At 38.6% G+C, this 17,753-nt stretch overlaps 2 protein-coding genes across 2 annotated transcripts; both read right to left on the bottom strand.

Moving 5' to 3' along the window:
* Positions 1 to 3,862: 3,862 nt before the first annotated feature.
* On the bottom strand, positions 3,863 to 5,152 carry LOC126891097 (uncharacterized). The gene has a single exon (XM_050660273.1). It carries the CDS (start codon positions 5,150 to 5,152, stop codon positions 3,863 to 3,865), a length of 1,290 nt encoding a protein of 429 aa, XP_050516230.1.
* Positions 5,153 to 8,115: 2,963 nt separating this feature from the next.
* On the bottom strand, positions 8,116 to 8,718 carry LOC126891094 (uncharacterized). Its single transcript, XM_050660272.1, has one exon. It carries the CDS (start codon positions 8,716 to 8,718, stop codon positions 8,116 to 8,118), a length of 603 nt encoding a protein of 200 aa, XP_050516229.1.
* Between the last annotated feature and the right edge of the window lie 9,035 nt (positions 8,719 to 17,753).

Raw genomic sequence — 17,753 nt, 5'->3', positions numbered from 1 at the left:
AAATAATGGCCTCAATATACGCTTTAATGTATGCGAAGAGATACGTTGCTGTGAGAATTGTTTAAAGGTTGTACCCATAAATAGAGACCATATCTGCGGAGAAATATATTGCAAGATTTGTCGTAAACACCAGGTAATAGATCATTTATGTTATATACAAATCGATAATGTATGTATGTATGTATGTATGTAGATAGGGGTGATAGGTACACTGCGACCCGTAGGATCTATTGTGTCCCCCTTGCTTGCCATGAGTCTGATGTTTTCTCAGACCTATAGCAGCTCTTCCAGTCCTATTTTCCTAAGAAAGATTAGGACATCGTCGGGCTTCAATTCAGGCAGGTTCTCCTCTTCTATTTCATGTGCCCCTAGGTATCTGGCCCTGGAGTTCTGCAATGCAGGACATTCTGAGAGTATGTGTATTGAGGTTTCGTCCTCTTCCTCACAGAATCTGCATTTTGCTTCATCTACCAATCCTAGCTTCTTCATGTGACTTCTTAACCGGCAATGCCCGGTCATTATTCCCGTCAAAATCCGGATCTTCTTTTTACTGAGGTTGAGAAAGCTAAGAGATCTATTCTGGTTATAATTTCCCAGAATTGTCTTGGCTTGTCTCAATCCTTCCAACTGATTCCAGTACTTGGACTTTTCCCTCTCCAATTCTCCTCTTAGTTCTCCTAAGATTGCGCTACTGCTGATCCCACATGATGGTTCTGGTCCCAGATATGGGGTTTCGGCTCCTTTTTTCGCCAGCTGATCTGCTGTTTCGTTCCCTCCAATTCCTATGTGTCCTGGGACCCATAGGAGGGTGACAAGGTTCTTCTGGCCTAGTTCATTTAGCTTTCCTAGGCACTCCCAAACCATCTTAGAACTGATTATATGTGAGCTCAGTGCTTTGATGGCTGCTTGACTATCCGACATGATTACAATCTCTTGTCTGCGATAGTTTCTTCCAATGTTAAATTCCACACATCTTTCGATGGCACGGATTTCTGCTTGAAAGATGCTTGGGTATGTGCCCAAGCTTTCTGAGTGTTTGGCTCTCGGTCCAAAGACTCCTATTCCAGTTCCCTCTTCCAGTTTGGAGCCATCCGTATACCACTTTATGGCATTTGGGTTCAAGTTCTGTATGGTATCTTCGTCCCATTCAGATTTATTGCTCAGCTTAGTGATGAATTTTCTCACAAAGTTGAATTTCTTCGGCATATCATCTTGGGGCATTTCCCAAGTTTGATCAAATTGAAGTGATCGAGGTTTTTCTCTGATGATTCCTTCTCTGATCATCCTGTATATTGTTTTCTTCCTTACATTTTCTAACTGAATGTGCAGTGGGGTCAAGTTTAAAATCACCTCCATTGCAGCTGTGGGGCAGGTTCCCATTGCTCCAGTGATACATGCACAGGCTAGTCTCTGAATCTTCGAAAGCTTTTTCTTTGTCGTATTCAGATTAGCTCTTGTGCCCCAAGCTACTGCCCCATAAGTGATTAGTGGTCTCACTATTGCTGTGTACATCCATTGCAGAATACGTGGGTTACATCCCCAGTTTTTCCCTGCAATGTTCTTACACACCATGAGGGCCTTGGTGGCTTTGTGTATTACTTCCTCTTCGTGTTTATTCCAGAGTAACTTGCTATCTAGGATCAGCCCTAGATATTTGACCTCTGTTTTCCATTCGACGATATCCTCCCCTATTTTTATGGTTTTTAAATTCGGGTTCTTTTTCCTTGTAAAGGCTACTAGTGTGGTTTTAGTGGGGTTGATGTTAAGTCCCAACGAGTCACACCATTGGTTTGCAATATTCAGTCCTCTTTGAACTATGTCGCAGAGGATATTTTCGTACTTTCCTTTTGCAAGGATGACCATGTCGTCGGAATATCCTTGACATGGTATGCCTTCCCTGGTCAATTGACAGAGTAGGCTGTCCACAGTGAGACTCCACATGAGTGGGGACGCAACTCCCCCCTGCGGACAGCCTCTGGTCACATTAATGAAGATAGTGTCTTGTCCTGTCTCCATTTCTGCGATTCTCGTAGATAGCAGTTGCGACATCCAGGTGGAGGTCATTCCATCTACTCCTCTCTCATGCAGTGCTCTTTTGACGGCTTCATGTGGCGTGTTGTCAAAAGCCCCTTCTATATCTAGAAAGGCACATACCACGGTCTCTTTCTTATTCAGAGCATCTTGGATTTCATCAGTCAATTGTGTCAAGGCGGTTTCCGTGGATTTTCTCGCTTGATACGCATGTTGACGGGGGTGCAATGGCACCTGTTCCAAGATTTCTGTTCTAATGTAGTTGTCTACAGCTTTTTCCATCGTTTTAAAAATAAACGATGTGAGGCTGATCGGTCTAAGGGATTTAGGGTGCGTAGTATCCCGTTTCCCTACTTTTGGGATGAAGGTGACTTTGGCCCTTCTCCATGCTTCTGGTATGTATCCCAGTTCAAGACTGCTCCGACTGATTCGGACCATATGAGGAATGATTGCCTCTTGGCCCTGTTGAAGTAGGGCAGGAAATATTCCATCCGTTCCAGGTGTTTTGAACGGCTGAAAGGTGTTCATAGCCCATTTCAGCCGTTCTTCACTGCAGATGTGTTTTGCCATTGCAGTGTCTTCCCTGGTAGGTCTTCTGATTTGCTCACTCTTTTTTCCTGAAGTGATTGCTCCTCCAGGAAAGTGAGTTTCTAACAAGAGCAAAGCTCGTTCTTTCTCGCTTTTTGTGAAGCTTCCGTCTGGCTTCCGTAGTGCCATTACTGTATCTACTCTTCCCTTTGCCAAGACCTTGTGTAGCCTTGCTGCAGAGGGAGTAGTGTCTATTTCTTCGCAGAATTTTCTGAAGCTATTTCTTTTAGCCTTTCTAATCTCTTTATTGTATAATGTGAGTTTCTCGGTGTATCTCTGCCAATCTCCGTTACGTTTGGCTCTGTTGAAGAGCTGTCGCGTCTCGGATCTTAGGTTTGACAGATGTTCGTTCCACCATATTGCATCTTTTGATTTTCTGGTCCTCTGAAGAGGACAACTTGATTCATAGGCGTCGAGTATTACCTCGTTAAGTTCTATGACATCATTTTCTAATGCCAGGTGGTTTCTGGCATTTCCTTTAGTACGAAGACTTACAAGATTTCTCCTCAGGTTAGAGTTGTATTCATCCCAGTTTGTTTTCCTGGGGTTTCTCCTGAGTTTTGGCTCAGGAGGACTACAATCTAACCTGAACATAATTATTCTATGATCAGAGATTCGGTGTGCTTACAGTTATATCTAGCACTCCTTTCCTGTTTTAGTTACAAAAGTAGGGGTATTCCCTATATTGTGTATGACAAGATTCTTACTAAGAATAAATTCTAAAATTTTCTCACCTCTTTCATTGGTGTCTGTGCTCCCCCATACGGTATTGTGACCATTAGCGTCACATCCTAGGAGAAGCGGTAGTTTCTTCTGCTCACAGTACTCTACTAGTCTTTGCAGTTCTGGAGGCGGTGCAGTCCCGTCTCCTGCAAAGTAGCATGAGACTATCATAACTTCTTGACGCCCTTTTCCGAACTCAAGGTTTGCTCGAATCGGAACAAGGTCTCTCGTCATAAATTCTGAAACACAAAAGTGATTAATACTGTTACTTACCAAGATGCATGCTCTGGGTTTGTCAACATTACTTACTTTGTATATCAGCTTAGCTTCTCTGCTTGTGAGTCCTCTCACCTGACCGTCACGAACCCATGGTTCCTGAATCAGTACAAATCCCAATTGGTTTCTGATAAACGTCCTTAGGATGACCGCCGATGATCCCTTGGCGTGATGGGCGTTTATCTGAGCAATATTAATTCCCATTTTTTTTTCCTCCTCCCTTTTCCCTTTTCCCTGCCCCTACTTATTTGGTTATTTGAGGTGAGGTTTCTTTCTCACCTTCTTCCCCCCCGACAAGTGTTTTGTCCTTGTCTTCTTCAACGTTAGTTGCTTCGGCTGTCTCCATGTCCTCCGAGTCCCGATATAGATCGGTGCTGTGGTGGTCTCCGACGCTCTCGGCATCGCCGGGCACATCAGTACCCCGCGATGCAGAGGGCACCGGAGGCGCTTCCTCGACCTCGGTGGTTACTAACCCACCGCTGCTCCCCGGAGTCTCCTTTTCTGTTTCCCGTTTTATACCATGAACGGGGATTTTCCCGAACCGGTAAAAAATGGTGCATCCGTTCTTCCTGAGGGCAGCGCAGGATAGCTCGTCTATCGCTGCCCTCAAGAGTTGCCCTGCCGCCTCTTCCTTAGCACTCAGGACCTTCCACCTACCTATTGCTAGGCCCTCATTTTGTACCTCTATCAGCTGAAGTAATTTCTCAGCTGATAGCCCCTTGCTTCTGGGGAGGAAAACTGTCACAACATGTGATCTAGGGATGTCGTCTCCCTTACATGTTGTGAGTTCTCCACCCTCCCACTTCCTAATTTGTGGCACCTTCAACCTTAGCCACTCCGCTGACTGTGGTGTTTCACAGTCAACTACCAAGTAGCCCGGCTTGAAGTGGATGCCGCCGAACTGGAGCTTGTGCTCCCATCCGGTGAACATTTCTTGAACTATTGCCTCCTCCACCAAAGTCTGCTGTTCCGCGCTGAGGGTGTTCTCAGGGAACCCTTTGGGGAGAATGGCAATCTTCTCCGATTTTAGAGCAGCTGCATAGCTGCTCATACCTACTGAGGTAGTGGTCTGTTCTCCCACTTCCTCCTTCTTCCTTTTCACCTCTTTCTGAGCAGGACTGATGACCGTCTCAGTCCGCTTTCTTTTTTGACTAGCAGGCTCTTGGTTTTTATGCTCCAAGGCCTTCTTTCTTGCTGTTTCAGGGGAAATTCCCTGACTGAGGTACCTCAAGTACCATCTGCAGCCCGCTCCGCTGAGCCCACGTCTCAGTGGGTCATCCCTGCCTCCAGGTTCTCCCAAGTTTGGGAGTGGAGGCTGTCTAGAGGTCGAGGGCCTTTGGAGGTCCTTCCCCACCTCAGATTTACCCTTGTGGTGTATTCCCACAATGGAGTCTGAGGGACCGGTCCTCGACTTTCCTGCCTCTCGGGGAGCTTCCCGAGAGGTTGAAGGAGAGTGTTTTCCTTCCTTCTTCTTCTTCGATTTAGCGGTGTATTCCCGCTGTATTTTTTTTCCTTTTAATTCTTTCTTGTCCATGGTTGTTCCCACGAGTAGCTAGGGAATGTCGGTCCACTCCGGCAGAGCCCCGCATGCCGGAGTAAGGCTGCATACAAGGGGGTTTCGCCTGGTTCCCCCAGGGGAACGTTCGCGACCGCATATGCCCCAGCGGCCATTCATCCATCGGCACGTTGCCTTACACTTTGGATTGGGGTAGTGAGGTAAGTGGAGGGATAGTGGATGTGGGGCAGGGATGTGATCAGGAATCAGCCACTCGCGCTCGGATAAGTCGACTCACAAAAAGGTGAGAAAGAGTTTGTTGGGGGAGGGCGACATGTTTGGGTTTCGAGTGGCCGTAGGAGCAGGGAAGGGTATCTGTATATGCTGAAGGCGAAGGCGCAGCAACTGTTCGCCTCAGTTGCTGCGCCTTTTCGCGTCCAGTGGCGGTGTCCGGCGGTCACCCGGTGCACAGGCACTGGACGCGGAGACTGTGTTTGGTTTCGCTGGTCGTGCTCCCCTCACAAAATAAGGGACCAAGACCAGTTACTCAGCCCTCCCACCAACGGCAAGGAAAAATTACAGTCTCGGGGAGAGCCAAATCGATAATACTTCGCCTCCAATTGACAGCTTTATTTTTATTTTTTATGATTTGGAAACGCGCCAAGAAACGGAATATTTAGGAATGCAAACTGGTGTTAAACATGAACCTAATTTATGTGTTTTTAATCAATGCTGTTACGTGTGTATTAACGAAAAAAATTATATTTCTATCAAAATTGACAGGTTTTGAGCGGAAAAGAGGTTATAGCATTGTTTATGACTCACATTCTTAAAATTAGAAAACGGGTTAAACGCGTGTGTATAATTTCTCACTTTGGAGAAAAATTTGATAATCAGTTCGTTCTTAATTACATTCTTACAAAAACCGATCTTAAACTCAATCTTATTATGCGTGGGACAAAATTAATTTCAATGAATGTTATTAACGTTAGGTTTTTGGATTCGTTTAATTATTTTCCCATGTCGTTTAGCGCGCTTCCCAAGGCTTTTGGCTTTGACGAATTAAAAAAAGGGATATTTTCCTCATCTGTTTAATACATTAAAGAACCAATATTGCATAGGAAATATACCATCAATTGAGTCTTTTGATGTAGACTCCTTAAAAGATGATGACGCTCGAGAAAAACTATTAAAATTTCATAAAGAATGGGTAGATGAAAATTATGTGTTTGATTTCCAAAAAGAGATAAAAACCTATTGTAAACAGGATACTGATATTTTATCGGAAGCATGTTTACGTTTCCGCACTTTAATGTTAACTGAAACAAATTTTTGCCCATTTCTTGAGGCGACAACCATTGCTGCAATATGTAACAGGGTTTATCGTCTTAATTTAAAATCAAAAATAGACTTACCAATTTTATAGGCCCATATATGGACCTCCTGCTCTTCCTGTACTATGAAGAGCCGGTGGTTTTTATACCGGCCAATATATTGTCCATGTATCGGGGCCGCCTCCGCTTGTCCGAAGACAACCCCGATTGGTCGGTTAATGAGATGGGGAGCAAGTCTTTCTCTGAGAAAGTTTCTTAATGTTGCTAAAAATGAGTAAAATAAAAATTCAGTGTACACCGCTGTGGTACTGTCTATTCGGTAGGCTTACACCGGTGACGGATTAAAGAAATGAACAAATTGACTGGTCCGCTGTTGTTTGACTACACATGGGCGCAGTCATTTTTTATTTGAGGGGGTTCTTATATAAATCAAATAATTTTAAATTTTAGGTGTTTGTATAGCCTCACAAGCCTAAACGATATAATTTCATGATTCTTTATAACAGTTCATTACTCGTAGCAAAAAATCAATATATCTAATTTTAATTGTGGCATGAATAGCAATATAATAAAAATAAAACAAATTCTAACTTATAAAAGGTAGAAGGCTAATCGTTGCTGTATTGTTGGTGTTTTGATTTAATCTCTAAAATGGTTTTATATAAAGCCACAATCAATTTAATTGATATATTAAAGCGGCCCCAATGCAGCCTATAGTCAATAATAGGTCTGGATCCCGCGTATGAAAAAAACGTTGATTAATAGTAAGCTGAAAATTTGTTAATAGCTTAAGGGTCAGACAAATTTTGATATATGGTAACACTGGAACAGGGAAGTTTTAATTGTAGAACAGGTTAAAAATTTGGAACGGTCAGGCCACGAAAACGGCACATGTATTTTTTCCTACAGAACAGACTTAAACTCTTCGAACAGAGATTAAACCCTCATGCAAAAATCAGACTGCTATTTATCACCAAATGGGCGTTTTAATGAGTGGAACATGTAGAATATGTCAAATGACAGGAATTATGACAGGTGATAAATAGCAGTCTGATTTTTGCATGCGAGTTTAATCTCTGTTCGGAGAGTTTAATTCTGTTCTGCCGGACAAAATAAATGTGCAGTTTTCGTGGTGTGACCTTTCGAAATTTTTAACCTGTTCCACAATTAAAACTGCCCCTGTTCCAGTGTTCTCATATATCAAAGTTTATCCGACTAGACACCTTTAAGCTATTAACAAATTTTCAGCTTGCTATTAATCAACTTTTTTTTCATTCGCTGGATCCAGACCTATAAGTTGGATGTTTTAAAATTAAAGTCAATTGACGCGTGTAAAAAGCATTTATATGACGTTGTAAATTAACTTCAGCTTGTTTTATTCTTTTATCAGATCGCATGTTTTCTATGTTAGTTATGTATATTTTATAGTTTATATGTATAATGGGGTATTTTTCCCGTAAATAAAATTAATTAAAAACAATATTATAATATGTATGTACCTACAATATCTACAAATAGTTTCGATTTCAAACAAATGATCTAAAATGATCACGCCTTAAAAAGGATCCGGAAATCCTACAGTAATGCATTATGTAAACATCAAATATTTAAGTAAACTGCTAAATATTATTAAGTCAATATACGTACCAATTTTTTTACTAAAATGATTTAGTCGTTATTGTTCCCACTATCATCTCCATCGCTGCCATCGTCATCGCTTTCGTCGCCGTTAATTGTTATTATGATTGGGCTTATTTCGTTAATTTTATTTTCACGAATCCACCAATCCTCAATTAATTTTTCTAACTTGGATATACAGTTCCGCCATACTTCTGGAGTTGCAATTGAAAGTGCTTCTCGCCAAGTTTCCCAAACCGCTTCGTCAGTATAACCATTAGGCCCAATATGGTTATAGTAATATTGTTTTGCTGTTCCCCATATATATTTGATGGGATTAAACTGGCAGTGGTATGGTGGAAGACGTAAAACTTGATGCCCGTAACTTTCAATAACCAGATCCACCATAAAGATTTTTGGTTTCGCATGTTCTTTTGTAAAACGTAACAACTCAGACTTTAATATATGCTGTGGAATAGATATGCGTTCATTTGTTAGCCATTCTTTAATTTGATCTACATTCCACGAATTTGTGGGACTTTTGTTTAGTATTTCTGAATGGTAAGGCGCATTGTCTAAAATAATTACGCTGGGTTCACTAAATCCGGGAAGAAGTTTTTCACTCAACCATCTCACAAACATTTCCGTGTTCATATTGTCATGATAGTCACTATTTTTTGATGTAGACGAAAATATTAAATTAGCACTTTCTACATATAAAGCCTGTCTTCTATAAAGCCACCAGTATGCTTGATCGATTTTATGTTGTCATCTTGCCATATTCTCTTGGTAGCACCCTTAGAAAATATCCATGTTTCGTCTAAATATACAAAAGTTGACCCTTTTTCTTTAAATTTGTTATATTTTCTCAGAAACTCAATTCTCTTGTGTACAACAGAACTTCTTTCACAAAGCGCTTTTCTGTTATCCTCTTCTATGTTATGTAGGACTTGCCATAAACTTGTTCTGCCGATTTCACCAAATTTCCCCTATTCTCATTTAAAAAATCATCGATTACGTCATCACACCCAGATGGATGACGACACGAGTATGATATGTATGCCAAAATATCATAATTTAAAAACAAAAATCGGAATCTTTCGGGATTTTCCCTAATATCATCGGTTTACGAAATAACGAATTCATTCCTTTTATTTGCACCCTACTGTATATACGAGTAGATGCAAAATTTACTGAATGCAATAACATTATTTAGTGGTGGCCGCATATCGAAATAACTACTCTGTGATAGACCACATAACGAATTAGCAATTAGCTACTCTGCGGTGGACCGCATATTGGATGGTAGACCGCATATCGAATCGGCACTAACCTATATATTTTTTCGTATTTAAAATATTACTTGCGGGTAAATCCTAATTGTTCTTTTAGTCAAGGAAGTCTCTTCGCATCCGCTCGGGAAAATATTTTAGTCAGGTGTTTTGCATAATCTTACTCCTAAGTTAGTATTGTTTTTGCTAAGAAAGGTATTTCTAACAACGGTGCATTGTGTTTTATTATCCATCTTATTATTTTTCCTTAAGTTATCTTGTTTATTAAATTTTAACCAAAAAATTACTAAAAATTTAATAATTACATAGATATTGGCCCTCTACGCACCCGAGGTCTACGCTTATGCTACTGGTATACCTAAAATATTACAATCGACCTGCCGATTCGTTTGTTTCTTTATTAATCCCTAATCGTTGTAAGTCAACCGAATAGACATTAGTTAATTTTAGTTAACTTCATAAAAATCATAAAAATTCCAATTCAAGATTTGGAGTCTCTAACTCTTCCAATAGTTATATTTACATTGAAGGACACATTTTAACAGATAAATATAAAGTTCCTACAAAACTGAAATTTATTAATAACGCTATTGCCTATTTGTTTCGAAAAATCAGATATGAGATGAATGGAGTTACTTTGGACTCTGTTCGAAACTTGGGCATAGTTTCTACTCTCAAGAATTATTTGTCATTAAACGATAACACGTCTAAGAGTAGGAGGTGGGACACTAAACTATGAGAAAATTTTGTAGATCGTCGGAAAATTTCAGTGTTTTGGCCCACCCAAATTTCGGCGTTTGGCCCACCCCCAAATTTCGGCAATTTTATGTGGGAAAACTCTTCACTATAGCACCTACCCACCTTAGAACAACTAAATGTATCTATTTGCATGCCCACTAGTTTTTAGTCAAAGGTTTAATTAATTATTATATATTTATTATGAACCGATAAATAAAAAGCCATGCACTCGTGGGGATTTGACCCGACGTCCCTCTTTTCAGCAACCGCACCTCTTCCCACTAGGCTACATGCCTCTTACTTTAAAGTATTGATAAAAATATGAGTACAATTTATTTCTGACATTAATATTCTATCGTAAATTATGATAACAGGTAATAAGAGGCTAAAATAACTAAGTATACGTATCTTGATATGTATAATTGTTCATTACAGAAAGTAAAATTTTAAAAATGTAATTATAACGTACAGAAAAATAAAGTAGTTCTTAACATTTAATTAATTGGTATATTATTACGAATTTCGTTTTACAATTAAAGTAAAAACTTAGGGATTTTTAAAATCAAAATTGCTAACTAGGCCAGATAGAATGGGAAGGCAAGGAATATAAGAACTAAGGGTGACTAGTGTGTTGTTCGGTATAGATAGTGTATAAATAAAACATATTATAGATAATGTATAAAATTTACAGTATTTTTCATGTACACATCAATCAGGGCACATATGGAGATCATTTGCGCACCAATTTTCGCAGCAGGTATCGTTGTCAGGCAAGGGGGTATCAAATCGCATCGGGAGTTTTTCTGCATCCTCCCAGTAAAACTATCCATCAACTGATTTATGATATGGTATACATACCACAAAGCGGTTCGGATTTTTATTTAAACACGAAGTGTGTATATTCCTAAACCGCTTTCTATTCTATTCTACTCCGTAGTGCTATCTGTTTTTTACTATTTTCTTATTTTCATGTTTACATGCATCTAATCCTTCGTTTAAATGAGTATTAAGGTTTAATCGGTTTTTATTTTGTTTTAGAATACATTGCCGTTCGTTAACTAGATCTGTAAGATTTCCCGGCAATTTGGTAATTTGCGCTGTTAAATTTTTATTTATTTCTCTTTGTAAACTTATTTCTTCTCCCAAAGCTGTCATAACTCGGTTCCTTTTCACATTTGAGGCTAGTTCTTCGGCCTTAAACATGATTTCATAGGTTTGAGTAGCGTTATGTAGTTGGCGTGTACACCTATTTTGTTCCTCTATACATGACAAATAATTATTTTTATACAGCGAAGCCTGGTACTTTAAAAGCTCTAATTCTTGGAGTTCGATGGACACCACAGCGTTTTTTTTTATAATCCGTAAAGTTATGAACACTTACGTTACACTCCATGAACAAAACAATTGCTAGCAAAACAGTTGTGTCGGTTAAATAAGGCATGCTCTATGTTTATGCTTTAAAATCAAATAATATTTAATTAACAGAAAGACAGAAAGTATTTATACAAAAATATTGCTAGTTAGTGCAAAATACATTTTTAAACAGATAATACCATAAATAATTATAATCGTAAATATACACACACTAATTAATAGATAAGAATTAATTACTAGATTTTGACAAAAGTATAACGTTAGTAATTAATAGTACAGTAAAACCTCGATATAACTGACTATTTGGGGAACGAGATGTCCGCTAAAGCCGAGAGTCCGTTATCTAAAATAGTTTAAAATCAATCAAATTTTTTGAAAATATGTACTGTATTTAGATACAGTGTACAAATCTGTAAGTTAAAAAGAAATCAAGTTTTGCTTGTTCCCTCATAGATGGATCAAGGAATTGTTTTATCTCACTGATCCCCATAGGCTATCAAATTTTATCTCTAGCTTATCAAGTCTCTGTCTCTGTAGGTTAATCTGACTAGCCCCTGCCCTTGTTTAAGTTATCTTCTTTTCTAATGCAGTTGTTTTTAACGAAAGATCGGATACCGTCGCGACAAGTTTTTGAATAGTTTGGGTCAACTTTTTAACTTCTTCGCCAGCAGCTAATTTTGGAGGAATGCTCATCTTTCCTAATTCGTGTCCGATGAAATAGAGCATAAGATCAAAAGAAAAAGCTTCAGAACAACATTAAGGGATTCATAATAATGGTGATATAGGGGCGGTATATAGGACAATAAAGTTTTATGTTCTCTATCTTTTTTTTTTCGAAATTTTGACAGGCTCCTTGTGTTTAAGTGTTAACGAATCGAGCGTTAGCAGTGACGGCCTTCCTTTTTTAAATACATTGACTTCTTGGTATTGTCATCTCGGGGGGGGTAAAAGCTGGACTCTGCATAAGGTCGGTGGAGCCCTTCCTCGAGATGCTCTTTTATCTCCATTGTCGGTGGAGGTTGTGCTGTGTCCTAGTTGAGAGGTTCGTATAGGTAACTTCCTCTCATAGGTTGCCTTTCTAGGCGTATCTTTATGTCTATTCTGCCTCAGCTCTAGCACCCTGAAAGGCTAAGAGGGCTTTTGGGTGTTGAAATAAAGCACACAGTCGAGTTTAGGTGTTGTGCAGCACAGATTCTCCCCCTAGTTCAGCATTCCGCCTGTTAAACGGCCAAATGGCCGAGATTGAGCGCTCAATACAACGAAAAAGATGTTAGGCGAAGTAAGAGAGAGAATCAGAAAAATTACTCGAATTTATAGGTTCGCGAATTAAAGTAAGACGTAATTAGTATTTAGAAATCAAAAACCGGCCAATCAGAAGGATTCCTGGCCGGTGGGCGGAGGCTAAGGAAAATCAAACGCGAAGATATACGCGGTTTGAGAACACCCCCCCCGCTCTGAAGAATCTGTGCTGCGGTGTATTTATTTAATAAAATAGATACAAAAAAAACATAGTCACAATAGGTAAAAAAGTCAAGTCAAAATACATGAAAAATAGAAACAAAGTCGTGCGACAGCTTTAGGGGAACCATGGGTATAACCTTTATTTATACGTTTCCCTAAAGTGTCCATAGAGGTTCGAAATGTTGTACATGTATTATACAGAGGTAGCTTATAATCTATACTTCCAAATTACACAGTGGTACATTACTACCAAACAACGTTTGCAGTATGTTATATATCAAAAAAAAAATTGAATTATAAACAGTGATACCATATACTTATATGTTACGCTTAAAATTAAAATTTTTGACGTTCATTTCTGTTCAGATTACAGCTCAAGAGAAACGTTTTTACAGTTGGTGTTTTAAAATAAGGAATATCGAGGTTGAAGACCAAAACAAAGAAATAAATCTTATATTAATTAATAATAAAAAAAAAAAATTAATTATAAGTCTTATAGTAATTAGTAATAAAAATTAAAAAAAAAATTAATTATATCTGCCCTAGATTACCAAGTCGACACAAAAATTTTTGTACCGTGGAGGCAGCCCGATCACCCTCCCACGAATACCACGGAGAGAGGTTCTGCATTAAGTGGGTGTGTCCAGTCCTCGGCTAGACGACAAACCGATTGTGGATACGCCCTACTGGGGTAGATTTTAGAGTAATTATACACAAGGAAAAGACAATATCGACCTGGGGTACTCTTTGGGGAAGATGTATCCAACAGGTGGATCGCAGAAAACAACAGAAAAGTATAATCCCTTAAACATAAGCTTAAAATATACTAAAATTTTACGTGTAGAAATAGTTGCAGTCTAGGCGGTAACTTAATAAGAATAGTAAAAAAAAAGGGTCAAAGATCCTAATTCCAACAAAATATAGTAAAAAAAACTTCAACTTATAATCTAAACTTCATAGTAGTAAAAGGCAGACAGGAATGATAGTAACTAACAATAATAAAGTATTAATAGTTATTGTCGTAACAAACAAAAAAAAAATAGTAAAAGCTAAATTAAAGTAAGCGACTTAGACGGATTCTTGGCGAAAAGCAACAAAACCTTTAAAACTTAGAAAACTTTTCAAAAGCCACAAGCGACTTGTAAAATTTTTCATCAAGACAAAATTCAATTCACTTAGAAAAATTACTTAAAAAATTTTTGAAGGCAAATGACATTTTACGGACTTAGCAAAATTTTAGTAAAATTAACAAAAGTAAAATGTAAACTTATGGACTTGTAAATTTTTTCAAAATATCAAATAATTAACTAGAAAATTTTAATAAGAAAAAGACTTTAAAATTTCAAATTTCATGACTTAGAAAAGCTTTCAGTAAGGTAACAATGAAAATCAATGAAAATTCATGAGCCAAAAATCCATCTAGACGTATATGTATTGATAATGGTTAGACGCATCCCATGCAAAGAATACGTCTACCATGACTATGCGTCCGCATAGTCAAGCAAACGGTGTGGGTTTGGAAGATAGAACCTCTGCTAAACCACCAGCCTTCGTCGTTCGACGAAGGTTATGTCCAAAACATGGTTTCTTTGCGCCGCTGCGGGATCTGTCCGTCTTATGCCGGTCGCAAAACAATAGTCAACAAATGACAAATGTGTTGAATCCTAAGGAGGTCGTACTCCAAATTCAACACAGGTATCCTCGACGTCAGTTCGACCCGGGTGACTCCCTGACGGAGGTAAAGTCCCCTACGTCGATTCTTACAAGAATCGTTATAGTAGTAGGGAAGAGGTTCATGTTCTATGTCGGTTCGTGATAAAACGAACCTTACAGACAGTAGAACATGCGGCTATATTGCCTGTGCCTCTTGGTCTATCTGTTCGTTCTACTTCTGTAGAACGACAGGAAAAGGTGAAAAAAAGGTCAAAATCGGGTGTGGGTGTGCTACTCCCACCAAACTCGCTGTACAAACAAGTGTGCTGGACTTTAAAAGTTAGAAAAAAAAAAAAAAAAGTAAAATATGATGTTTTAAAAAGAAAAGATGACAATTCTGAGTATCCAAGTGCCAGAAGGGCAAAGGAGGAGAAGGGGGGGGGAAAAGGCGTGCCATGTGTCAATTGCTAGAATCAACACCCGGTACTACTCCCACCACTTCAAAGACTTCTACGCAGTTCGAGCATCATCTAACGTCGATGCAACTACGCAGAAACCTTGGAAAAATACTGGCTGTTTCCACTAACAGCAAGGTGGCTAAAATGCCGGCCTATATACCAAAACAAACAAAAAAGTTAATATACATATAAATTCAAAAGTTAGTACATATATAAATTCAAAAGTTAGTATATATATAAATTCAAAAGTTAGTACATTTATGAATTTCAAGTTATAAAAAGCATAAAAATCAATAAAAAATTATTAAAATCGTTTAGACTTAGGGTCAAAACGGTGCAATCAATAACCAAAATGTCAATTTAATGTGTCAGAACTTAGAAAATTAATAAAATATAGCAAAATTTATTGCAAGTCAAAAATATGGTAAAATTAGTGGAAATAGTTTAAAATTTAGTATTCGTTTACAAACGTAAATCATAGACACTGAAGGTGGTTACAAAATTATTGCGCAATATGACGCAATATTGTGATACTCAAAATACTGCGTAGTTGACTACGCAGTAAAATATTGAATGTAAATTTCAACGCCTTTGCTAGATCAAATATGCAAAACAAAGATACTGGTATTATGATAAATATTAAAACATTTAAAGTTGATCAATACCAAAATTACTGTAAAAAATTACAAGATTGACTAAATTACTCGAACACAACACGAAAAAGTTAGAATAAACTCACGTATTGGTTGGAGAAGCGGTCCAGGCTGGTTCCATGTGGCTTCTGGTAGCTGTCCCTGGGATTTTCCGTCCACCATCCCTTATATTTCCGATGCCTGCGGCCCCTACGCTCAGCAAGCAAATGGAAGATCCTTCGGCCCATACGCTCTGTTGAGGATACATCCTACGGAAACGTCTCAGGATCTCTCTGGTTTCAGGAACAGGAAACAGCATCTTCACCAGGCTGGAAGGCCAGGAACCGGCATCTCTTAGTTGTGGGGTCAACCAATCCACGTTATGGGCGCCATGTCATCTCGGGGGGGTAAAAGCTGGACTCTGCATAAGGTCGGTGGAGCCCTTCCTCGAGATGCTCTTTTATCTCCATTGTCGGTGGAGGTTGTGCTGTGTCCTAGTTGAGAGGTTCGTATAGGTAACTTCCTCTCATAGGTTGCCTTTCTAGGCGTATCTTTATGTCTATTCTGCCTCAGCTCTAGCACCCTGAAAGGCTAAGAGGGCTTTTGGGTGTTGAAATAAAGCACACAGTCGAGTTTAGGTGTTGTGCAGCACAGATTCTCCCCCTAGTTCAGCATTCCGCCTGTTAAACGGCCAAATGGCCGAGATTGAGCGCTCAATACAACGAAAAAGATGTTAGGCGAAGTAAGAGAGAGAATCAGAAAAATTACTCTAATTTATAGGTTCGCGAATTAAAGTAAGACGTAATTAGTATTTAGAAATCAAAAACCGGCCAATCAGAAGGATTCCTGGCCGGTGGGCGGAGGCTAAGGAAAATCAAACGCGAAGATATACGCGGTTTGAGAACAGTATGCACCATAAACAGTGTGCTTAACAAAACGAGTATTGGGAGTATTAATGTAACATAAATGAAAACTCCTCTGAAAAATCAAGTTTGTTACCGTCGTCAGTTTTGGTCGATCTTTTGGCATTATTTTGTAATATACTGATGTGTTTAAAGTAATTTTGTTCCATTATTGTGACCTCAAAAGGATTTTTTAATAACATCATACCAGTCTGATTGGGAATATATTAATTGAGCATATTTCCGGTGGTGTTTTTCTATGAGAGCAAAGTCTCGATCTGATGGTAAGTGCGTGTGGCCACTAACCAGGAAGTGGTGGGTAATTTTTTAAAATTTCTTTTCTTTAACCATGTGCAACCACAAGGCCATTAACCCTTTCAGCACCAGTGGACGTACGACGTACGTCCACTTACTATACTTCAGGACGTACGACGTACGTCAAATTTATTTTATTACGTTTCAACTGTTTTTATTTGGATTTTTTGCTTACACTGAAAAAAACGTTTCAAGATAAATAAATAAATACAGTGGAACCTCGATAAGTTGGATTAATCGGGACCGCGGCCGATCCGGGTTATCGACAATCCGGGTTAGCCCGAGAATATGGTAAAAATTAATAAAATACGGTACTCCTGCAGATAAAGGTAATTATATTTGCCAAAATAATTAAATACTTATGTCCAGTACATCTAAATTACGTACAGTTGTATACATAATTGTTTATTTCTTGGTAAAAAAAACTCAGTCAAAGTGAAAACATTTTTATTTTATCTGATGAAAATCGATCCGGGTTATCGGAGGCCGACTTATCGGGGTTCCACTGTAAATAAATATCGGAAATTAGTATCTGTCTTCAATTATTTAGTTTAGTCACAGTTTAGTATATCGTGGGTCGACCCCTTTTCAAACAAACAATTTTGTCCAAAGACAGGTAGAAAAATATACGACCTTTATATTTAGTAATAGTTAATTGTAAGTACATTTTGGGAAAACCTATTTTATGATTGATAAATACTGTGTTTTAAAAGGGTTTCATTAGATTTCAGGTATATTTACCCAAAATTTGAATACAATCAGGTAAACACTGAATGACTGAATTAGATCCAGATAATAATGTATATTTTGCAGGTACAGAGTTTCTTGAGGATTAAATTAATAATCCGGAGAAAAGTTTATGTG

Source organism: Diabrotica virgifera, chromosome 9 (genome assembly GCF_917563875.1).
Source record: "Diabrotica virgifera virgifera chromosome 9, PGI_DIABVI_V3a".
In the NCBI taxonomy this organism is placed as follows: Eukaryota; Metazoa; Arthropoda; class Insecta; order Coleoptera; family Chrysomelidae; genus Diabrotica; species Diabrotica virgifera.
The sequence above is the reverse complement of the archived record's forward strand: the minus strand, read 5'-3'. Positions and strand labels throughout refer to the sequence as shown.